This window comes from Colias eurytheme, chromosome 19 (genome assembly GCF_061535395.1).
Source record: "Colias eurytheme isolate Ceu_HAF_F1 chromosome 19, ilColEury1 Martin Lab GWU primary, whole genome shotgun sequence".
Taxonomy (NCBI): Eukaryota; Metazoa; Arthropoda; class Insecta; order Lepidoptera; family Pieridae; genus Colias; species Colias eurytheme.
Genome location: NC_142998.1, coordinates 10,299,283 through 10,323,632, shown reverse-complemented (window position 1 = coordinate 10,323,632; position 24,350 = coordinate 10,299,283). Strand labels below are relative to the sequence as shown.

Below are 24,350 nucleotides of genomic sequence, written 5' to 3'. Positions count from 1 at the left end.
CCTAGTTATTTCACCCATACCTTTTTGTTGAACTTAATGAATAAAATAAATTAAATCACATAATGCTTGCTACTAGATATCTTATATTCTAGAGTCTGGTCAGCCAAAGCTGAACCCAGTAAAGGGCGGCAAATTTAAAAAATATGGACCTGGTAAATCGGCTCTAGTATGAAAAAACATTTTGATACTTTTGATATTCATAAAGGTGATCATAGTTTATAGGTACATAAGGTTATTATTACACAACACAGCAGGGTTTAAACGTTATCAAAGCAAATGATCTGAACCGTTTTCAACAAAACTGACTAATAACTACGCAAAAACGCCATGATGACATTCCATAGTGTGGCCGCTAAAAAAAACACTGGGCTCAACTTTGGCTGGCCAGACTCTATTGCATTTCAAAATGGCAAAAAAGTAAAAGTTAGAAATAAAACTAAAATTGAAACGGTATAATGCATCTATTTAATAATTTTACAATGCTAATATGCTTTCAGTAATCAAAATACAGGTATAGTTACAATGTTGCTACAATAACTCTACAACAGTTCATTAGGTGCTGTTCATGCAGAACTCAATATCAAATACATAATATTTAATAACAAAATGAAAAAGGATCACAACTCACTACATGTACGAGTACACTGTTACACACTGTCAAAGAAAAACCATACTTATTACTGTTCTAAAATTTTTCATTTATGGACAATACATAAAAAAGAACGTGTGTGCTGAGCACACGTGTCAGAAGTGAAACTTCTTAGGTAAGATTCAAAGATACCAAAATCGTCGCCTTGATCCATGACGTGACGGTATTGCCATGACGCGATCTTGAAATTTTACTCTCAACTCACCTAAATAAGTTTCACTTCAAACATTAATATTATCAAAAATATCTAACTAAACATTCTATGTATTTCATACTGCAACTACATAAAAAATAATGGATAAGTACTACTTAAAGCTACTACACACACCAACCTCTTTGACAAATCCTTAAGATACATTGCACCCTTCCATATTTCATTTTTGATTCTTCCAAGTGAAGAATTGTCTAACACAGCCACTTTTTAACCTAAAGAATTATATCCAGTATAAAATTTGAGATCACATCCAGTATAGTTTTATTGTGTACTTTTTATTTTTTTAACGATTTTATAATAATATTAATTATTATGCATCACTATTTAATTGAACTGAATTTAAATGTAACAAAATTAAGGGTATCTATAATATTTTTCATGGATTTGTTGAATATTAAGTTGATATTAACATTTGGTTTAACAATATGCAAAATAAATTAAAGTTTGAAAAAATACTAAAGTATTTCAGTTATTTGTTTAAAATGTTACCAATATTTAAAGCTTTAACATTTAATTAAATCACTACTTCAACTATTTATTAGAATAAGTCCCGTTTAAAATAATACAAAAAATAATATATACCTCATACGCAAGCTAAAATAGCATTTATGTCATGGGTCACAAGGTGCATTTCAGATAATATTCACGATTGTTCTACAAGAATAATTTACGTTTTTTATATTCAAGTACTATCTTTTCGTATCATCCAAAGGGCTTCAGCGAGTTGATTTCATTGCCTCTATACAAATATGCTTTGAAATCGCATATTTTCTGTCCATCTTTGTATAAATAGAACTTGAAGCAGGTTTCACAGAAGAATGTAGGATCGAAGGGGACTCTATCGCACCCTGTGACGATCCATTTGCTGCCGAATTCTCCACAAGTTGTGCAATATATGGAGTGGTTCTGTGTGGTCTGCGTGTGGAACGGGTAGAGGCTGATCTTCAGCGGGTCGGTAGCGTGCATTAGACGGACTTCGGAGAATGTGAATAAGTGCTCGCAGTTGCCCTGGTGGGAGTACACCTGGAAATGATAAACAAAAAGTGTAAGTAACTGTAAGTAAGTGAATCGGGAATAAATCTGTCTAACTCCGCGACATAATTTTACAAAAAACCATTGAGATATACATATGGAGACGACACCGCCTACATCACTTATGTTCCGCTCAACATAAGCCATATGGCTTAACTGCACGCTCATTTTTTATTTGTTTTAAAGTGAAACGCATCAAATATGCCTTCGTGTGTGTTACGATATTGCACAAATAATACAAATAATACGGAAAAGTGACTAACATAACTTTTCATCGGTAAGTACCTAACTAGATAATAATTTTTAAAACTTAGATAGAGCAAAAAAATGGCGCACAGATTTTGTTCGTGGTGTCTCCTCCATACGTAGTAATATTATCTCAATGCAAAAAACTGAAATGTAATTTAACAACTTCATTCATCGCCTTGCACACGATTTTGATACTTTTAATATGTATGAAATGAATGAAAGGAATTAAAATTATGTAACTATGTGAATATTATTGGCTTTACAATAAAGCATATTCTATAATATTATTAAAAAACATAAATATTAAATATGTACAGAAGTACATATTTATGTTTTATATGACTACCAGCAACGGAAAGTGTGCTGCACTTGCTGTTAGGTGATCACCATACGTTAAATAGAGTTTATCGAAGAACACATTATTATCATGTTTTCTGTATTTTTGAATTTGTGAACTAAATGTGTGTAAAGCAAATCAATCCACCTCCGGATGCCCCATCTTCACAGCAATGTCCTGCAGCCGCGTGCTGGCCATCGCATCTGGCGTCCGTGATGTCACATTTCTGTATTTTTGCGTGTGTGTGTGTTAACTAAATGTGTGTTACACAAATCACCCCACCTCCGGGTGCCCCATCTTGACCGCGATGTCCTGCAGCCTTGTGCTGGCCATGTCCCGCTTGGGGAAGTCCCCGAGGCCGCGCGCCGCCGCCCAGTCGCGCACGGCCCGCGACCGGTCCGCGCAGCCCGAGCGCGCGTCCACGTAGAACACGTTGTTGATGAACAGGAACCCGGATGGGAATAGCTCCTGCGCGTTCGAAGATGGTTAACACAGACTATTTAACCGGCTCCAAAAATAAGAAGTAAATTCGGTTGAATGCTGTTTTTGACAGTTGAGCTTCTCAATTGCTAGTTTTAAATTTAATCCAGATGTTATTCGTAATATTGCAGTGTATAATAATATACAGAAACATTCTCCAGAACTTGTGGAACACATATTGTGCCTTAAAATCATACATAAATGTAAACTTAATTAATTTTAACTACATCGATATTTAAAGACGTTTTAGTATAAAAATTATTTTGTATAGGTATAAATTATATAATAATATATTTCGTATTTAAATTATATTTAAAACTTATAGGAATAATGCAGTAATATATTTTGAAAATAAAACATTTATTTTCAAAATTTTATATCAAATTAAAAACTTATATTACCAAAATACATTATTCATTAAAACAATGTTCTCACCTTAGCCGAAGTATTGGGCAAGTCGTCGAGCCTATCCGATACATCGACGCTCGTGCTCACATCGTTGAGGCAGACAATGCGATCCCGCAGCACCGTGAGTGACTGTCTACCGAGTAGCACTATGTCATTACTCAGTATTGAGTGTCGTGTGTTCTGAAATAGTAGAAATGTTAAATAAAAGAAAAAAAATTTGATTTCTTTTCTTAACCCATTGAGCCCCGAACGGCCCCATCGGTCCACGACACAATAGATTTTCAATTGTGTCTGTGATTCCGGGGCCTGAGTTATTAATTAAATCTTAAGCACAAAACTTAAAAAAATTTTAAAAGTATCAATCTTCACGCACAGAAGTGATCAGATAGTAAATGATTAATTGATTTCAGTTATTTGCAAAAAAGGACCAGATTCCTACTCAATGCCTTAATAATCATGTACTATAAATTTGTTAAAAAGCTTGATCTATTTTTGTGGTGTGTAAATTGCCATTAAAGTTTTGCCAGATTAAATACCTTCAAGTAAATCTATAGATACCAATTTTTATACCAAACAATAAAAATGTATTCTTACCGTTCTCTCTCTAGCAGAGTGGCGAAAAGGCCTGTATACTCTGACACGAAACAGCAAATCCTGACCAGGTTGCAGTGGCTCCCCAATTGTTACTGTTATGTCATTCTGAAAAGTAACACACATATAGTATGTAAAAAAAACACTATATTTATTCCTGTTAGGAATTATTTCATAAATGCTAGCTAATTTTTACAAGATTTTAAATAATATAATGAGATTAAACCATACTTTATTACATAAAAGATATAATTTTATGTTTTTAAAAGCAAAAGGTGGCCTTATCACTCAATATCACTACCAAGCAACCCATAAAGTAAAAGAAAGATATAAATAAAAATGTGGGTGATCAAAAACAAGGCAATTAAAAATAAAGAAAAGTAAAATATGCAATAATGTATGGTATATGCACTTCTGCAATCTAGACATAAGCTTACTCACTTCCTTTGACTGGGGCAAGAGACGCACTCTTCTATATTTAAGATGTTGTGAGTACAAGTTATTAACATCTTTGGACTTTCTTAATTTAAGCTTTTTGGCAATATTAAGGTCGCTGCCAACATCAGTCTCTTCAAATTCTTTAACTGGACAAGAATTTGTACCTGGCAAAGATGTAGACATTTTCATTTCTAATCCTGTTTCTAAATGACTTGGGCTGCAAAAGAAAAATTGAAATATGTTGTAGATTATACATTTTAATATTTGAAGGTATATAAGTAGAATAAAATTAATTACAGTTAAAAATCTTAGTGAACTTCTTTTTTAACTAAATACTTACTACTACAATATAAATAAATACACACAACAAACATACTTGCAAAAGTCAACCAGCTTTTCATAATCATCATCACTCACTTCTGCTCCAACAAAATCTCTCAATCTTTGTTCTACAACATCATAAACATCATCTTTAGTTTTAGGCCTGTCATTGATTGGGAATGATGCAAACATATCTGGTAACTTTGTGAAAATCATGGGTGGTGTGACAAGAGGGGCGGTCACTTTATACCACTTTGGACCCACATCAGGAACATATAGGTCAGATTGTGAGGGTTTCTCGCTATCTATTACATTGTCAGGCTGTAATGACTCTTCCGCTTCTTCTGCACTCTGAGAGGATATCGTATCTTCATCACTTTTTACTGTAGTTCTTATTTTTTCGGTTTTAGTTTTGACTTTAATCTGATCACTAGGATCCCCTGTTCCCTCCATCTCTTTACTAATAATATGTATTAAAATTTTAAACGTACAATCAATAAGTTATTTTTAAGAGACCGTATTATGAATTTTGGTGAGTACCAATAACTATTTTTACATTAATCAAGTTTATCTTGAAAAATATACAAATTTGAAAATTTGAACTATGAACTTGAAACCACTTGAAACTTCTACCTGCGAAAATGCCTGCGAAGTCAAAATTTAAATTTTAAAAATTCCGCATTCGTCAGATGGTTTCAATTTTCAGGTTTGTGATTGTCAAAAATACATTAACTGTCAATCAAGTTGAGTCAAAATAATTGACAAGTATAATGGTAAAATTCACAGAGAAAATAACAGAAAGAAATAAGAATTACCGAATCAAGGGCGTCGCCAAGGGGGGGCAGGGAGGGGCAGCTGCCCCCCCCTAGAGATTCTAAAAAAGTTGCCAAATATAATGCAACTAAAGTCTTGTTGCATTGATTCTGGTTGGTTTGGTTGAGTCTGGTTGATTTAAAATATAAATTTTTTCGCCTTATTTCAACTTAATACCAAAAAAACAACCTAATTTTCATAGGAAATTTACTCAGAAAATGCATACAAACAGTGTGATAATGAGCTTTTATAAATCAGGCAAATTTCTCAAACGACCTAAAATGTTAGCTATGGTATCGTTACTTTGATCAGATGAAATTTTTTCTTTGGAAATGTTACCGAAAGGCCGATACAAGAGAAAATATAAAGTTCGAGAAGTGTGCCTGATTTAGTAAAAGCTCATTATTACACTGTTTGTATGCATTTTCTGAGTAAATCTTCTATGGTAATGTATATTATATTCATACAGCATCAGAAAGAAGAGATTTCAATGAACAAAAGGCTCCCCAATTTTTTGCAAAAAAACTCATATTTTGACGTCAGAATTTTCGTTTGAAAATTAGGTTGTTTTTTGGTATTAAGTTGTAATAAGGCGAAAAAATAAATATTTTAAATCAAATAAATTACAGTGTATTTGGGACATAATAAGGTGTTTTCATCAAATTTCGTAGGAAAAATTTTTTTTTTTTGAAAAAGATATTTAAATAAAAAACCTACAATTCATACCTACTTTTCTCATTCATTGGAGAATGAGAAAAGTATGAATTGTAGTAGGTAAAGTCAACTTGCCCCCCCCTGCGCCATCGGCTGGCGACGTCCTTGTACCGAATGAAACTTGAATGAAATCATTATGAGTGAAACTTTTTTGAAGTCGGTTGAAAAATGAAGTCCATCCCGATGATCCCGCACCTGGGTGGTGAAGGCGAATTTTTGGCGCCAAATGAAATAATTTTTCACATATTACTTAAATAATTAAATACTATATATAAGTAATTTGGAGCACTTTTTGTTATTTAGTTTTACCCAATATTACTGATCATAGTCCCCATTATATATTATATATACTAATTTATAAGCTCTTGAGTAAAGTGATAAAGTTATGTTTCGGGAGAACGCATCCACTGGGTGTTGGGTTTATCAACGTCATTTGTCAACTGTCAAATTGTCAATTATCTATCCACCAAAACACCGTGTATGGCGTGTAATATTATTTCTTAGTTATATGAATAATTTTAACATCCATTTCTATTGATAATCAACAACAGTGTTTTCATTTTAACTGTTAATAAAATCTAAAATGATTACCTTATGGAATTTGTTTGAAGCCAGTCTTTTGTGTCTCAATGCAGTGTGTGTTTTGCACGAAGAAAGGTTTATGCAAAAAAGTATGCAAAACTAAAAAAAAAGCAAAAACTGATTTATTTTAATTAATTCATTATAAGTAATACCAATAATTTTTCTTTATTTTAGTGGGTTGGGGAGCACATGGCCAAAATCAAGGTTTTGAAGATCAGTCTTCAGTTAAATTCCAAATTTTAAATTTAGTTCGATCAATTCGGACCGTTACTAGAAGTAAGTCTCGTTTTCGATTATAATAAGAATTTATTAAATAGAGTCAATGAAATATTACTACCAAAGTTTGCCTGTTTATTGGTCTGGTCAATATCTAGATACGCTGACTCCAGACTTGAACAACCAATAAGATTTTAGTTGCTAAAAGCTTATTATACACAGAAAACTCAATTATGAGCTAGACTACATGGACACTTTCAATCAACTACTATGAGGATAGTGAAATATATTGCTATACAATATAATAAGCATTCCTAATATTAGTATTAAAAAATAATTATGTTGTGAACAGCAAATTTTATGATTTGTTAAGTCACATTATCTTTCTTTTGCATTTTATTTTCTAATCCCTTCTTCTTCTTCCTTTGATTTAAAATAAATCAATAAAAAGACATGTGGCACTCGGGGAAAAGCTATTGCATGCTATGCCTTCAAGCCACACCTCCGTGTCCGTCGGAGTGGGGAGCGTGAGGTTTTTTCGTTACGGAATTTCTGGATTCGGTCCCAGCGCTCAAGGCCCGCGATAGAAGCTATGCAATAGCTTAAAAAAAATAGTTTAATTAGTCTGTAATTGTATAAATATGTATTTCTCTTTTTAAGTGTGTGCAATAAAGTATTAAATAAGATAAATAAATGAATTCACAGTTTATGTACTGCACAGATAATGGATAATAATATACCCCTTTTTGTTTCAGTTCCTCTGATTATATTAAATATACTTACAATAATATTCAAGTTACTACTAGGATAACTAAGGAAATGGAGATGCCTGAATGCTTGTAAAATAAGTGGTGATGTTAAAACCAGCTTGAAGTAAATACAAATATTTTTATATATTAATCCATCAGTCCTCGGAATCACAGACACAATAGAAAATCTATTGTGTCGCGCCCCGATCGGGGCTTACGGTGGTCAATGGGTTAATAAATACTATGAATCATACACTGATTTTTATTTTTATCGAAAATTATTAATAATATAGTTGTAGTATCATCTATTGTCATGAATTTTTATATTTTAAATCTAATATTTAGTGAAATCGTGAAAATACATTTTTATTATTGTGTTGCCATGCCAAATAATACAATTATAATACATGCATACCATGCATAGATACAGTTAATAAAGTTAATAAAGTTTTACAAAAATAATATTTGTAAAATAAAATATCCTGTATTATCTCGAAATTAGGTTTTATTATTTAGCATATATCTATTATTTACATCTACTAAAATATATTTCAATCATAGTTTGGCTTCTTTAACCTTAGGGGTTAACATATAATTTTTTTAATTCAAATTATGCAGATTTATTCCCATCATCTTATAGCATGCTCTGTACGCACGATTCCTTGTTTGCGGTATAGGTTTAAAAGCAGTTTGTATTGTATCGGAGTGCTTTACGTGTGAGAATAATAATATATTTCAGTTTATCCGTAATTTTTATCGGGCCCTGTCCCTTGATCATTTCCAATAAACGGGAGTTTCCTGTATATAAAGCACATAAAGTTTATTGAGTTATAAGTCAAATTTTTTCAATACCACATAATATTTCAAAGAAAGTATCCAAGTATTTCTGCTTAGTGCTTAAAATACTTAGATCATTAATTAAAATATCATCATCACAATCGATCGGGTGTATTTTAATCTTAGACATTTATAATCAATGTGGTCATAAGATATTTATATAGAAAGCTGTGAGCTGTGTGATTTAATTGCAACTAATTTTAGTTGCAATTAAATCATATTCTCGAAACAAAGTTAAATTATTTTATAATCAAATTATATACATTTTATGTATCTGTATTTTTTTTCTTAGTTCCGGTATACATATATTTAATCTGTAGTCTGTATTGTCTACGCTTGCAATCCGCCATCTTTATATGTCAAAGACAAAACGCCGGTCTTTTGATGTCCCGTTTTCCGCCTTGAAGAAATAATAACTTTTTAACGCGGATTAGTGGTTAATGATGGCAGCAAATAACTATTTTGGGTTTACCCACGGAGGAACCCAGTATGGGTAAGCGAATTTTTATAAAATATGTTTGAAAATATTGATTAGGGGCGCACACTTGAAATTCTAGCTAATACGCAGCCTTGTGCTTCTGTTCTATGTAATCAAAATGGCGCCTGAACTGTATTGATCGTGGAAAATTTGCGAAGAAACGGTGTCTCAGTTGTGTATAAAGGTGTATCGTGTAATTTTCAGCGCGGCGACGGCCGGTGCCGCTTACGGTGGACAAACAGGGTACGCCGTGGCGCCGGCTGCGACAGCCGCGACGTACGGAACACAGCGAGCCGCAGCCACAGGATACGATACAGCATATCAGGCAGCAGCAGCAACTCAGGGTCAGTTCCTCTGTTTTTTTATCTCGAGTGATATTTGTTGTCAAATTAATCAAAATAAACATATTCTCAAATATAATCACATCTGTGCCATGATTTGCGTGCCCTAAAATCAATAACCTAGGTGTCTCATCTTATCGATCAACATTTCTTTGTGGACTGTGAATGCTGAATCAATTTATCATTTAGATAATAAAATTATGTACTTTGTGTTTTGAAAATTATGATTCAGATGTCAATGAACTTGGCAATTACACTAGAATTAGAATAAACATGATGTGTCACCTGCATTTAGGTATATGAAATATTTATGTATTCATAAGTGACCTTTTTATTTTTCCTTTTGAGATCTGAAATAATTGAAATTGATACATAATAATATTTCCTTATATCTGTACTAGATATGGTAATTAAATAAATAGAAAAATAATTTGGAAAATCCAAAAGTGCACGCCTCATAATTTTTTTTAAATAATTATTTATTAATTATTATTTTTGTTTATTTAATAACAATTAAACCACATCGAATCAGACCCTGAAAAATGAAAGGGTTCTATTCCTGAGCATACTCAAGCGTAAGAGAAAAAAAAAGACTCGATTAGTAAAGTATTTCGGTCGCTATCGTGTTAACAAGAAAAAGGATCCGCACATACAGACACACGGACGTCCAAGACAGAACTTTTTTAAACTGTTTTTTAACTAGTTTAAATAACAAAAATGACATCAAAAATATCATGAACGTTAAAAATAGTGTTTTTTCTTAATATGTGTGTGTATGTATTATCTTACAAGTGCAATGTATGATACATAAAGACATTTTAAGTTTGAAAAATCAGATGTTTTGCGCGAAGTGACAGTAGTACCCACCTCAACGCTTCGCTTATGAGGCGTGCAATATTTGATTTGGTATTTAGAACAATGCATAGAATGTTGATGCAATAAACTTAATGACTGCCCCCCGATTTGCTTTTAAGAATTTTCAAAAATTCACTACATCTAGGTAAAGATTATTTATTTAAAATGATTGTGACAGCCACATTATTGAACGAAAGAAATTGTTAGACAAAAATCATCTATTTTCACTAGTCAAGTACTCACATGAGTGTAATAATTGTAAGTGACTGACTGCAAGTAATGAAATTCAATAGATCCAATGAACAACAAACATTAATTTACGTTCCTTAAAATACTAAATTAGCAGCTTCATAATATTCATTATTTGGCATATGATTTATTTATACTGAGCGGCATTTTAGATAAAATTTTAAAATTAAATTACATAAAATTTTCACAATCTAAAAAGCGTTAATGTTGAATTAGCAGCGGCTCACGCCCACGCGCATGCCGCAGCTGCTGCAGCGTCTGCGTACGACGCTAGCAAGAGCGCGTACTACCAGCAGGCCGCAGCGGCGTACCCTACGGCCGCACCTCAGCCGCAACCAGCTTATGATACTACAGCTAAACCAGCTTACTCCACACCTGCTACATACGCACAGGTATCTGTCAAATTTATGTTTTACTGGGCGGTTTGTAGTTTCCAAGTGGGTGATATTATAAAATATGTGGCATTTTTCATAATTTAAAACTTTTAATTCAATATAATACTTTCAGAATGAGAGCTTTGGTTTTTTTTTTTACAAAAATAGTAATGTATCAAGTTTATGTTTTCGTTTTCTTAATTTGTAATCAATATCATCTGTTGCACGGTCTCCATACATTAGTCATAAGAAAGTACATAGTGTGCTTTTGTTCTACAAAACAAACTAGTTAGGTGAACAGAGTTAGGGACAATGTTGGGCATAGACCCGATCCGACTGGAACAGTATACAATATAAAGGAGAAGAACAACATAATAATCCAGGGAGGCGGTCGCGCGGGCGGCGGCGCGAAGGCGGCCTACGGCGGCGTGTACACGGCCACCACCGCCGCCGCCTCGTACCCCACGCAGCCCTACTCGGCGCCCGCGGCACAGGCTCCTAAGCGTTAGTACTTTACTTATTACTGCTTTGCTCGCAGCTTTATTGTTAAGTTTTATTGAAAAAGTTTAATATGTCCACTGAGCTATTCAAATAGTTTTCATTTCTATTATGTTAAATTTCATTTATAAATTTGAGATACAAATTCTTGAAAGTGACATTATTTTTTCGAAAGTTCCAATCTTGTGTAAGAATTAGAGTCTATTGAGTCGACATATCGACTGTAAAAACGTTTTGAGATGGAACCCACCCACACCATTGTGTGACAGTAGTTAGATATGCGATGCGCAGTAGAGCACAATGAGAGTTGTGTGGTTGTGTGGTGTTGTAGCGGCGACTAACAGGGGCAACTCTGCTTATGATACAGCCCTCTACAACGCGGCCACCATGTACGTCGCACAGCAGAATAAGACGGCGGCCAATACGTGAGTATCCTTTTGAATAAAACACATTTTCATATTATGTTTTAATTATTTTTGTACAAATCAGTTGTGTTTTAATATTTTCGTGTTTGATTCTTTTTAGTTATTTATTAGGACCATAATTTTAAGTTCTTACTAGATTTCGTATAAAATGAAATGTTTTTTTAATTAATTTAAGTCTTCTTTCATACTAATTTTCATGCAGTTTTTATTTTGTTTCATATTTTCATATTTGTGTTTCATATTCACATTTATTTTCTTTATTTCTTATTGATCAAGTTTAAAATAATATTCTTTGCATTAGTGGATGGAAGAACTACAACAAGAGCGGCGTAGGCGCGGGTCAGACGCGGCGTCCGAAGCCGCCGCCTAAGGCCCAGCAGCTGCACTACTGTGACGTCTGTCGCATCTCTTGCGCTGGTCCACAGGTAACGTTACTTTCTTGTGTAGTTATAATGTATCATGCTGGTTGTAAAATAATTTTTATTCATAAAAATTTTTATCAAAAAAAAGTATTATACATCAACACTGATGTGATAACCTGAAATTGGTATTTGATGTGTTAGCATTTTATATAACAGGAAACACAATGCAGTTGGCATAACATTATGTGCACATCATTCGAACTTAAGATTTTACTGGATGTACATAACAATATTTATATGATTTGATAGATATACTTATAGTAAACTAGCTTTCCACCTGCGGCTTCGCCCGCGTTTTCAAAGAAAAACCCGCTTAGTTCCCGTTCCCGTGGGATTTCCGGGACAAAACCTATGTGTTATTCTGATGTATAAGCCATATTGTGGTAAAGTTTCATTTAAATCCATTCAGTAGTTTTTACGTGAAAAAGTAACAAACATCCATACATCCATACTTACAAACTTTCGCCTTTATAATAGTAGTAGGATACTGCAATTGTTGTAATGTTTGCGTATGTAGACATACAAGGAGCACCTGGAGGGGCAGAAGCACAAGAAGAAGGAGGCGGCCGCGAAGGCGAACAGCGGCGGCGGGCTGGCGGGCGGCGGGCGGGGCGCGGGCGGCGCGGCGCTGCGCTGCGAGCTGTGCGACGTCACGTGCACCGGCGCCGACGCGTACGCGGCGCACGTGCGCGGCATCAAGCACCAGAAGGTGGTCAAGCTGCACACCATGCTGGGCAAGCCCATCCCCTCCACCGAGCCCACCAAGCTGTGCGCCGGTACGTGTCCACACAGACACACACTCACACAACAACACACGCACACATATACATGTGACAGTGTAAACATTTCCACACATGTAAAAACTTTATTACATATTGAGAAAATTGAGAAAATATGACACTTGCACAAATGAATAACATTAAACATTCAATTTGACTTCTTCCAGAAGCACTTCTGAATCGTCATAACATATTTTTAACATTTACCACCGATTCGGAAAGCAGTATCTATGGAGAAGAATCGACAATAAAAGATTAAAATATTCCTCATAAATGGAGAATGTTCACTAATTTTGATTATTAGCACTCCATATTCTCTGTCAAAAATAAATAATACTAGTGAAAAAATTACTTCGATACGTCAATTATTTTCCGATTTAGAAGTAAAACAAGTTGTAAACGCCCGGTGATGGTGTGACGTCACACCACAACACGCTCAATCTGGCTCACTCAGTCCGCTAGCAATCGCGCGCCCGTGCCGTCGAAATTATAATTAAATACTTTTAAAAATGTCCAATCCAAATACCAGAAAATCATGTGTTGTTCCTAAATGTAAAAATACAACTACCAATACCAATTCGCCGGATAAGTTGTTTTTTATAGTTGCAAAGGACGTAAGCTACATATTATAATATTTAGAGAACATTGCAGCTGTTTTGCGTTATCCTTTGTTTTCTATACAAGTTTTAATCTATACTAGACTGTGCTTCTGCTCTGCTCGTATGGGCTAAGTATAGGTAGATGGCTAGTAAGATTTTTTCTTGTTTTAAGTTAAGAATGATATGGAGAACTATACTAAAATATAAGTTGGTCGGGGGAAGAATTAAACAAAAACAGGGTATAGTTCCACACAAATTCAAATGTCAACAGGAAAATGAAGATAAACCTCAGAGATCAGCAGTGCAAAAACGCAATCGTATAGAATATTTTGAGAAACTATTAAATAAAGATGAAACTTTGGCATGACTGTTATTTTATTAAACGAATAATAATTACTATTATTGGACCATTAACGAAATTCGCGGACGAAAACCCATCAAAATACTGCGCAAGCTATAACACCTACTACAGCGCTGCCGACTTGATACTAGGGTGCGTATAAAGCAAAATTACCAATCATCAATTAGATGATACGTGTAATACTTATTCAAGACCAAATCTAAAAAATAAAATATATATCAAACTAGCGGTCCGCTCCGGCTTCGCCCGTGGTACATGTTTACGTTTTCTCTACATAAGAACCATCCTCGTACTTCAAGGAATATAATAAAAAAAGAATTATCGAAATCGGTTCAGCCGTTCTCGAGTTATGCGCTTACCAACACATTTTGCGATTCATTTTTATATATAAGAAGACTAGATGATATGTTCAACGATTCTGTTCAATCAAAAACATAAAATATTAAAATTGACTCGATAAAAAAAAATCACCAAGTTAGCTCTAATTTTCACACTTTTACGTTTTCTACTTGACATGGTAATACTTATTATGATTTTTTTTTTCATAAACAATTATATTAAAACATTTGCAAGATATTTGTCAGAGCATTTTGAGTAATTACTTTTAGTTTTGGTTTTATCTGCGATAAACCACTTTTATCGTGACAAAACCAAACGTTTATCTCGAGAAAAAAAGAGCGCCAAAACTAATAATTATATATATATATTTAATAATTGTTTATGAAAAAAAAAATCATAATAAGTATTACCATGTCAAGTAGAAAACGTAAAAGTGTGAAAATTAGAGCTAACTTGGTGATTTTTTTTTATCGAGTCAATTTTAATATTTTATGTTTTTGATTAAACAGAATCGTTGAACATATCATCTAGTTTGATATATATTTTATTTTTTAGATTTGGTCTTGAATATTACACGTATCATCCAATAGAAGATTGGTAATTTTGCTTTATACACACCGCGCGGGGACGCGGCCGCGCGGTGCGTTGTGACGTGACGTCACAAGCGGTCACGTGACTGTTAGCGGGACTCGATATTTTTCGAAACTTTGAATGCGTATAAAATCAAAACTACTTGGTATTTTTGACTACGACAAAAACTAGTGTATTTGTATACATACAGGCTTTACTGAGACACAATTTCAAGGGATTTGGCATACCTAGTAACATTCTTCATTGTCATATACCTCAGACACTGATAAACACATACAAATTACACATCAATATTTTTAATAAGCAAACATCTCTTTGATTTTTAGAGTTTCAATTTATGTCCATGTCCAAACTGTTTAACTTGTTATTTTTTGTTTAGCAACTTAAATTTATTTATGTAAAGCCAAATATGCTCCTCAAATGGTAATTTGCGAAAAAATTGCGGAGCATGTTTGTCAGCCGTCGCTGACCCCCGAACGTCACAGTAACATATCTGTATTGCGCGTCCCGCCACGGTTTGAAAGATTTGATTGTCAAATTCTCTCCCACCCTCGAGCACACGGTACAGATATGGAGTACGTAGAGCCATTCTTAAATTTGCAATATTCTCTTGATATTTTGCCTATATATGTATTCTTATCTAGAAGCATTATACATATTTGAAAGAGAGCTTAAAAGGCTAAGATATAAAGTATCAAGTGAATCAAATTCTAGGTTTTGATAAAAGTTGAATTGAATATTATTTGAAATTTGAAATTTAAATTAAATTAGATGTAAATGTGAAATAAGTCGTTTGGCGGCTGTCACTCCGTGTATGCGGGGGTGGGTGGGGTGGCTCGGGGGCGGGCGGTGAGAGCGTGCGTGTCGCAGCGGGCGCGGCGGTGGCGGGCGCGCCCAAGATCGCGTTCGTGGCGTCCGGGGGACTCAGCTCCGTGCCGTGTGGCCGCGCGTGCGCAGACAAGCCCGAAGGCGACAAGGACGACGACGACGGCGACGAGGTGCAGCCCGTCGGCCAGGACTACATCGAGGAGATCCGCGGCGACGACGGCAAGCCGCTCTCCTTCAACTGCAAGCTGTGCGACTGCAAGTTCAACGACCCCAACGCCAAGGAGATGCACATGAAGGGCCGCAGACACCGCCTGCAGTACAAGAAGAAGGTATGCGTGCATATTAATAATTAACTATCGTTACATAAAATAAATTCAACTAAGATTAAGATAAATCTGTATTTCTGAACGAGCAAATCAAAATTGAAAAGTTTTTAAACAAAAAAAGTACTTCAAAACTTATTATAAATATATGCTACAGAAAATGAACCAGTTGAAAATTATCCAATGATTACTTAGTAAAAGGTTTGAGGTGCTCGTCGAGCCTGGCGATCTGCGGGTCGCCAAGAGATCCGAGTGTCAAATGATTACAACTCTCAATGAGGATAATTTCAAATAATTTAATTATAATTCATTGTAAAAGTATACAGTGTTAAATGTAAAGTAAATTTGTGACAGGTTCAACCAGACCTGGAAGTAAAAGTGAAGCCATCAATGCACCAGCGCAAACTTGCGGAAGCTAAGGCACAGCGCATGCTCGTGCGCGACGAGATGTGGGCACGGAGACGTATGCACGAGGTTCGTTTAGCAATCGATTTAAATAGATGTATTGTGTTGTTGAAATAATTTAATCTTTATGTATTTTATTTATATTCCCTAATATTTTTATTAGATTGTTTTTGGCTATAATCATGCATAATAAATTATGTATAATAATATATAACAAATTATGTTATAGTAAATAATTGAGTCTGTTTTAATTTCACAATGGATTCATATACTTCAGTTCATATTTCAGTGCGAAGCCTAACGTTTATGGATTTGTTTGTCTATCACTTCACTACATAGTATAAAACAAAGTCGCTTTCTCTGTCCCTATGTCCCTTTGTATGCTTAAATTTTTAAAACTACGCAACGGATTTTGATGCGGTTTTTTTAATAGATAGAGTGATTCAAGAGGAAGATTTTAGTGTATTATAATTTATTAGGTTTTCGACAAAGCGGGCAAAGCCGCGAGCGGTAGGCAAGTAAATTATATTTAAAAATAAATATTTAAATAGTTTGGAAAATCCAAAAGTGCACGCCTCATAATTTTTTTTAAATAATTATTTATTAATTATTATTTTTGTTTATTTAATAACAATTAAACCACATCGAATCAGACCCTGAAAAATGAAAGGGTTCTATTCCTGAGCATACTCAAGCGTAAGAGAAAAAAAAAGACTCGATTAGTAAAGTATTTCGGTCGCTATCGTGTTAACAAGAAAAAGGATCCGCACATACAGACACACGGACGTCCAAGACAGAACTTTTTTAAACTGTTTTTTAACTAGTTTAAATAACAAAAATGACATCAAAAATATCATGAACGTTAAAAATAGTGTTTTTTCTTAATATGTGTGTGTATGTATTATCTTACAAGTGCAATGTATGATACATAAAGACATTTTAAGTTTGAAAAATCAGATGTTTTGCGCGAAGTGACAGTAGTACCCACCTCAACGCTTCGCTTATGAGGCGTGCAATAATCATTTGTGTGCAGGGCATGGATGACGAAGAGCGCGCATACTGGGAGGGCGGCGCCGAGGCGTGGTGGGCGCGCGGCCCGCTGCCGCCGCACATGCACCACCATCATCATGTAAGCACATACATTTTACATTTTAATTTTGAAATTGATTAATAATTGCATTATTTGTCTAGCTTCAAAGTAAGTTTCTTAATTTTGTTCACTGTGAGATTGTAATTCCATATCCGAATCGGTGGTAAATGTTAAAAATATGTAATGACGTTTCAAAAGTGCTTCTATAAGAAGTCTAATTGAATAAATAAATGTTTGAGTTTGAGTTTTAATAATGTGTATTGAAAAAGCTACAGAGTGAAGTTTTACAATTAAATGTAATATATAGAAAAACCGTTCTGCTTGCTATTATAATATGTAAGACAAAGCAATTTTTTGACGGGATTTTAGTTACTATACTGTTTTTTTCCATCTATTCCATATATTTTGACATGATGTGTTCTCTCAGGGCATGGGCATGGGGTACGGCGGCGTGGGGCGGCGGCCCGAGACGTCGGACGACCGGCACGTGCTGGCGCGCCACGCCGAGATCTACCCCGAGGAGGGCGAGCTGCAGCACATCCAGCGCGCCGTGTCGCACACCGAGAAGGCGCTCAAGTCGCTCTCCGACGCGCTCGCCGACCAGGCGCGCCCCAAGGTGAGCCCCCACACACCCCCAAAAATTGAAATGAACTCTTCGCTAAAGTTTAACAATGTAATAATTTGTACTTACATCACAGGGTCAACCAGCGAAGCCGCCAGTTAAACAAGAAGATAAGAAAGAAGACAAACCAGAAGGCAAGGAAGACGGCCGTGATAATCAATTGTGAGTAATATACATTGAAATCCGAGTATGAATTTACTAAATGTGAATCAATTTTTCATTTATATATCAATACGTAAACATGTAGTGGACTAGATTCCGTTTTTCTCTTATAACTTACCTTTTTTGCTGCAGGTGTTTATACTTGTATATGCACTCAAAGTCAACTTTTTACTTAAGCTCATAAATTTGGAAAATCGCGTGTCAAATGGTGTGCAATTGAACGAATGTTAATAATGAACAATGTTGTACAGGTTCTCGTTCATGGGCGAGGGCGAGAGCGCGGCGGGCGCCGCGGGGGCGGGCGGCGCGGGGGCGGGCGAGGGCGGGGCGCGCGCGCTCAAGGGCGTGATGCGCGTGGGGCTGCTGGCCAAGGGGCTGCTGCTGCGCCACGACCGCGACGTGCGCCTCGTGGTGCTGTGCCACGACCGCCCCACCGTCACGCTGCTCAAGCGCGTCGCCGCCGACCTGCCCGCGCACCTCGCCAGGCTCAAGGTATTCATTACTTGTCTGTAATAGCTCAGGCCCCGGAACCACAGACACAATAGAAAATCTATTGTGTCGTGGACCGATCGGGCCGCTTGGGGCTCAATGGGTTAAAAGGCCGGCAAAGCCCTGACCTCGGCCTCCTGTGATCTCGCCAGAGTATAGTAATAGACATAAACATACATTTATTCACATAACAATAACATATAGAAAAAAATACGTGTGGCACTCGAGCCCTGCCAAAGTAAAGCTATTGCATAGCAACGCATCACTGTGCAGGTTAGAGTGGAGTTACGGAATTTTTACATACGGTCGCGCGCTCAAAGTCTGAGATAAAAGCTATACAATAGTTAAAAAATTTAGCATAATAAAACATACGACATTAAAGAAAGAAAAATTCAATGTAATCGAATTTCTTCTACTTTTTTCAATTTTATGTGTCTAAGGGGTCTCCCTTAGCCCTCCCATTCCCATACCATCTATTGAGATGATCAAACAAACATCTCAACTGATATGAAATGTTATAATGTTTGTCAATAATTACAATTTACAATAGTGTAACGATCGAACACATTCTTTATTGAATGTGATGATGATTTAGTTTTATAGCTTTCAAGATAAGGTAAAAATGAATCAAAGTACGGTTAATAATTAGCAGGGCACGAGCGACGATCCGAAATACAAAGTGGAGCTGCTGCCGGCAGAGGGCGCGGTGCAGGTGTCGGACGGCACCGTCAACGTGCTGGTCAGCCTCACGTCCGCCGTCATGCGCGAGCCCAACGGTGAGTGTGCGCACGTAGCCCCCCCACCTCCCTCCTTCCCTCACCTCTTCCACCGATTTTCGAAACCAATTTCATACAAATCATTCATTTTGCAACTCATTAGAGACCCCATGAAATTGGTCATAAAATCGTTCGACCCAAACACCCGCTCCAAAAGAACTGCCCGAACAAACTATCTGATTAATGATATTTTTATGTTAAGCCATTCGATCGTATCCTTTTAGTATATATAATAGTAATACGAGTACTGTTTTTTGTTATAAAGGAGATAATTTGTTCAAAGTTTACCGCCCGCCGGGCAATGTGTTGGATGCTTATTTTTAGGTGTAGCATAAGCAGCGAGAAGAAGGATTTTTGATCATCCACACTTAATATATCACCGGAAGCCGGTGGTATATTCCAACAGCCGAAACGGAGCAAACATACCCTCCCGACTTCTTTATATATAGTTATATTCGTATTCCTCACGTTCGCCTAGACTTTAGTCATTTATTTTTGTTTAATTAGTATGAATAAATATTTATTTCTAAAAAGCGTTACGTTGAAACTTGATTCAATTTAAGATAAAATCTCGTTTCGAATATCTGTACAGGGTGCACACTGTTTATTTTATAGTGTTTTATATATATATTAATCGTCGCTTAATTCCTAACACCGCGTGACGGTCGATTAACTCTTTGAATCGCGGTAGTTCAGATAAAGTAAAGGGTAGACTAGGGCGCGCTGTTAGCAGTTGGGCGACGGGATGTGTTCGTTCTAGCGAGGTGGGCACCCTGTGGTAGCGCCGGTAGGTGTAGGGTGTAGGCTAATGTTTGCCCCGTATCGTGGTGCCTGATGGTCAAACACCCTTTGTTGTCGCTAGAGGGCGGCGACATAAAGCGGGACGACAAGGATGTGCTCCCGCGCCAGAAGTGTTTGGACGCGTTGGCCGCCCTTCGGCACGCCAAGTGGTTCCAGGTACTTGCTACTTTACTTACGGCGACCCTCCCTCGGTACGCTGCATCCCCAAGGAGTCAGGACCCCTTCGTAACTACGCTTTACACCACAATAATTGTTATTATTTAATGTGTTATCATTTGACGGATTGTGTGATTTTGTAATGTGTGCATCCGTTCCTGGGATGCGGCGTAACGAAGGAATGTAATTGAGCTTTTAAGTGCGTAATACATCTTATGTATATTTTTTTTGATGTGTCTTTTTTGTCGTGATCGAGGTGCAATATTTTATAATCACTGAATATTTATCATTATTATATTTTAAAATATTATAAAATATATACAGCAAATTGCACCGCATTGCGACTCTATCCCGTACAAATTATTCAGCTTTTTTGTAATTTGTGAGCGCAATAATTATTATGTCTTTATACACTTTATAATTTAAAGATTTATTGCGCACCTATTTTAGTCACATGTTTATTTTCATTTACTTTTCTTATAATATTAAATTGACTATAAATGTAGTAAATTAGAAAAAATAAAAGATAAATATTCCCCTCCCTGAACATGTGGCTACAAGTGCTTTTCGTCAGTTATAAACTGCGTCTGCGCACTTAGAAGGCCGCCGGGAGACAGGAATGTAGAATATTATTAAGATATTTACCGCTCTGATGATATCGCGCATTGACGGGGACTTATTCTAGTTTCGATCCTAACATCTTACACCAAAATTCTACCATAGGCAAAGCGATTAAGTAGTCTCTCGGTCGTTTGTTAAGGGCACTTTAGACTAAATTATTGAACATTTACTTTTACGATTAAAAATACTAGATTTATCTTTTCTTTCGATCCTACAGTCTAAATAGACCCTATAACATATCGTAGGTTCTACTTTCCGATGTCTCATTGGACATTTTACATCTGGACCGAATAAGGTTTACAAAAAAATGGTTAGTCGCTTGTGGGTAGGATGTTGAGATCGGAACGGGGATTGTCCGGCGTGTGCGGGCGGAGTGTGACGCGCTGTGTGTCGCAGGCTAGAGCGGCCAGCCTGCAGTCGTGCGTCATCATCATACGCATCATGCGCGACCTCTGCCGCCGGATACCCAACTGGACGCCGCTCAATCCATACGTGAGTTGCATTCTCTTTATATATTTCCAATTAACTTGTTGACTTGAGTTTTTTTATTCTTTAAAAGTTTGATTTTTTATCGTTACTAATATTATAAATCCGAAAGTAATTCTGTCTGTCTTTTCTGCACGCCTCAACCGTTTAATCGGTTATCCATAGAAATTTGGTAAAAATATAGCTAGATAGTTTTTCTTTGACTAAGTGGGGGAAGTCACGGGCGGAAAGCTACTTTTCCATAATTCAATGAATGTGGTCGCAAATTGTCTTTTATTCTGGAATGTTCCTGCTCTGTTCGTACTGGGAACGGTCCTTCGAGCCGGATTGTACGTAACTAATGTGTGGTGTGCAGGCGATGGAGCTGCTGGTGTCGGGCGTGATGCAGTCTGCGGGCGCGGCGCTGTCGCCGGGCGAAGCGCTGCGGCGCGTGATGGAGGCCGTAGCAGGCGGCCTGCTGCTGGAGCACGGGCCAGGTCTGCGGGACCCCTGCGAGAAGGAGCTCGTGGTGAGTGCACGCTCAGACGATTAACCCCTTGACCAACGAGCGGCCCGATCGGGCCACGGCCCACGACACAATAGATTTTCTATTGTGTCTGTGATTCCGGGGGCTGAGGCATTAACAGCATCCAAATATCAGAGAATGCGGATAATGACAAGTTTGGAAACTCTTGAGCTGTTGACATAGCCAGATACAACAAAAAAGTACAGGAAAACTGTTTTTAACCACGCTTTTATTAGCTTCACCTGTGTGTTTGTTCCTTAGCCTCCTTGAACTGGATTTTGACGCACTTTAAACTGGACAGATTTGATTCAAATTTTGTAGGATCGATGACGATCCAATAATTTCATGAGATTAGGCGTGTTTTTTATAATTATATTTATGATTTGTGCAGGACGCGGTAGGAAACCTGGCGCCGCAGCAGCGTGAGGACCTCACGGCGTCCGCGCAGCAGTTCCTGCGACAGATAGCCTTCCGACAGATTCACAAGGTATGCACTACCATTCGGAGTGTATTTACTGTAAAATCTATTTTCTACTTTATTTAATCTTAGATGTATTAAACAAAATATCGTTTTTGAAAAATATGTCTAAAATATTTAACGGTTAAACGTTGAAAAAACTAAATATTGTATTATGTTCCAGGTCCTGGACATGCAGCCGCTGCCGAAGCTGAAGGCGGGCTCGGGCTGGAAGTTCCCGCGCAAGCGCAGGCGCTCCAACACAGACAACGATCACGACACGCCCAACGGTACACACACACACACAACCATAACACCTGTCTGGGATGAGCATACCTCGCAATTGATTTCGATTTAACTGCCCACTCACTAATTTTGTGACTCAATATTTATACCACTTGATTTATTTATAATATCACCTTTTTTGATGACTATAAAACTTCTTCCATTTAATTTATTGTTTATTGAATAAAAAATATTAATTTCTATAATTGTTTTCAGGCGAAGGCAAAATTGTGAAAACGGAGGACAAAGTGGAGGCGGAGAGTTCATCCGCCAAGAAGTGAGCGGCGGTACATTGCGGAGTTTCATTATATTTTATTATTATCCACCCACAATCAAGAGTTACACCAGTATCGGCTCAGCATTGCCTCGCAACTGGTGTTAGATTCCTTAAAATTATATTATCTATATTGTTTTATTATATTTTGTGACGATCTTTCGTCGTGTAATAATTGACTGACTCTGATATTTACATAGATGTATTCCCTCTCTCGATTATTGAACGTTTTCTGTAAATAAAATCTTTCAACTTGAAATGCTTTTGAGTATATGGAAAAAAAATATTAATGAAGTGTCTCTAAGATATTTTTAGTCTCAAACAACAGATAGATTTAGTGTAACTATATTTTGTGAGCGCATACTTTATTGTCACATCGGTTAAATATTTTTGTGGCATCGATCGATCTGTCCAATACTAGCGTGGTTAGATAGGCTTGCGTCGCCTCTGAGAGCGAACAGTGAGCGACATATGCAATAATTATAATAATAACCGGACCCCTTCCTTACTAGTTTACCAAAAACTGGCTTTTCGAAGCCGACTCTTGGTACATTGTTTGTTTATAAAGAGATCGCTCCCACAGACGACGCCGTAATGTAGCACTAGGCTATAATGTTCTAATTATTTAGTATTAGTTAATATATATTATACGAATTGACAGGGAGACGCGCCGGTCATTAGAGTGGTCTTAAGTCGGATAGATAAGGTTTTATTTTTAGGATCGCAGTATTTTGACTTGTAAAGTTAGTTCCTTTGCCGATTGCGCAGTCGCAGTCGATTTGTTTACATCAGTCAGTTCGGCTGTACGAGAAGCCCTGTACGTGAAATTCATAGTTATAGGTATTAGATTTTTTTTATTAAATCAGATATGTACTAGGTATTTTGGAAATACATTTATTTATATGTTCTAAATACTTGAATCCGTTTGAGAATATCGTGGTATTCAATAAAAATAGAAATAAACAGCGTGTGATGTTATTTGTTAGAAGTTCAGTTTTCAGTCTAGTTTCACTAGCTTCTTTAAAATTGAATCTACTCGAAGATTTTACTTTAATATATTTTAAGAAAGAAATTCTTTTGTAACGTACTGTACTTTGAATATTAATGTCAATAAAGAAAATTATGTAAA

The 24,350-nt window shown here is 36.4% G+C and overlaps 3 protein-coding genes across 10 annotated transcripts; 2 read left to right on the top strand and 1 right to left on the bottom strand.

Annotated features, from left to right (window-relative positions):
• Positions 1-457: 457 nt before the first annotated feature.
• Positions 458-6,377, bottom strand: Pbp49 (proximal sequence element A Pbp49). The gene is made up of 7 exons (XM_090113231.1): positions 6,358-6,377; positions 4,775-5,179; positions 4,402-4,615; positions 3,964-4,068; positions 3,397-3,549; positions 2,764-2,949; positions 458-1,886 (listed from the first exon to the last, which is right to left on the bottom strand). Exons 2-7 carry the CDS (start codon positions 5,170-5,172, stop codon positions 1,566-1,568), a joined length of 1,377 nt encoding a protein of 458 aa, XP_089969357.1. The 5' UTR covers positions 5,173-5,179; positions 6,358-6,377; the 3' UTR covers positions 458-1,565.
• A 328-nt stretch (positions 6,378-6,705) lies between these two features.
• LOC149900375 (immediate early response 3-interacting protein 1) lies at positions 6,706-8,047 on the top strand. Its single transcript, XM_090113315.1, has 4 exons — positions 6,706-6,917; positions 7,003-7,104; positions 7,800-7,945; positions 8,030-8,047. The coding sequence occupies exons 1-3, from the start codon at positions 6,830-6,832 to the stop codon at positions 7,853-7,855; spliced, it is 246 nt and encodes an 81-aa protein (XP_089969441.1). The 5' UTR covers positions 6,706-6,829; the 3' UTR covers positions 7,856-7,945; positions 8,030-8,047.
• Positions 8,048-8,962: 915 nt separating this feature from the next.
• Positions 8,963-24,350, top strand: Zn72D (Zinc-finger protein 72D). 8 transcript variants are annotated; one of them, XM_090113349.1, is made up of 20 exons: positions 8,963-9,123; positions 9,313-9,452; positions 10,773-10,945; positions 11,311-11,431; positions 11,757-11,850; positions 12,152-12,275; positions 12,790-13,048; positions 15,812-16,098; positions 16,447-16,566; positions 17,531-17,626; positions 18,015-18,203; positions 18,286-18,371; positions 18,623-18,863; positions 19,513-19,636; positions 20,499-20,593; positions 21,611-21,706; positions 22,056-22,208; positions 22,597-22,692; positions 22,847-22,952; positions 23,164-24,350. In XM_090113349.1, exons 1-20 carry the CDS (start codon positions 9,071-9,073, stop codon positions 23,226-23,228), a joined length of 2,718 nt encoding a protein of 905 aa, XP_089969475.1. In that variant the 5' UTR covers positions 8,963-9,070; the 3' UTR covers positions 23,229-24,350. The 8 variants fall into 8 exon arrangements, with proteins under 8 accessions (XP_089969475.1, XP_089969472.1, XP_089969477.1 ...); XM_090113346.1 differs by having other exon boundaries at positions 11,293-11,431; positions 19,510-19,636; XM_090113351.1 differs by having other exon boundaries at positions 10,770-10,945; positions 11,793-11,850; positions 19,510-19,636.

Coding starts and splice junctions, on each gene's coding strand:
- Pbp49 (XM_090113231.1), bottom strand. CDS start 5,172: ATGGAGGGAACAGGGGATCCTAGTGATCAGATTAAAGTCAAAACTAAA. Junction 4,616..4,774: donor AAGCTGGTTGACTTTTGCAA/GTATGTTTGTTG, acceptor TTTCTTTTGCAG/CCCAAGTCATTTAGAAACAG. Junction 4,069..4,401: donor TCTTGCCCCAGTCAAAGGAA/GTGAGTAAGCTT, acceptor GTTACTTTTCAG/AATGACATAACAGTAACAAT.
- LOC149900375 (XM_090113315.1), top strand. CDS start 6,830: ATGATTACCTTATGGAATTTGTTTGAAGCCAGTCTTTTGTGTCTCAAT. Junction 6,918..7,002: donor AGAAAGGTTTATGCAAAAAA/GTATGCAAAACT, acceptor TCTTTATTTTAG/TGGGTTGGGGAGCACATGGC. Junction 7,105..7,799: donor AATTCGGACCGTTACTAGAA/GTAAGTCTCGTT, acceptor TTTTTGTTTCAG/TTCCTCTGATTATATTAAAT.
- Zn72D (XM_090113345.1), top strand. CDS start 9,071: ATGATGGCAGCAAATAACTATTTTGGGTTTACCCACGGAGGAACCCAG. Junction 9,453..10,769: donor GGCAGCAGCAGCAACTCAGG/GTCAGTTCCTCT, acceptor ATGTTGAATTAG/CAGCGGCTCACGCCCACGCG. Junction 12,276..12,789: donor TCTCTTGCGCTGGTCCACAG/GTAACGTTACTT, acceptor TTGCGTATGTAG/ACATACAAGGAGCACCTGGA.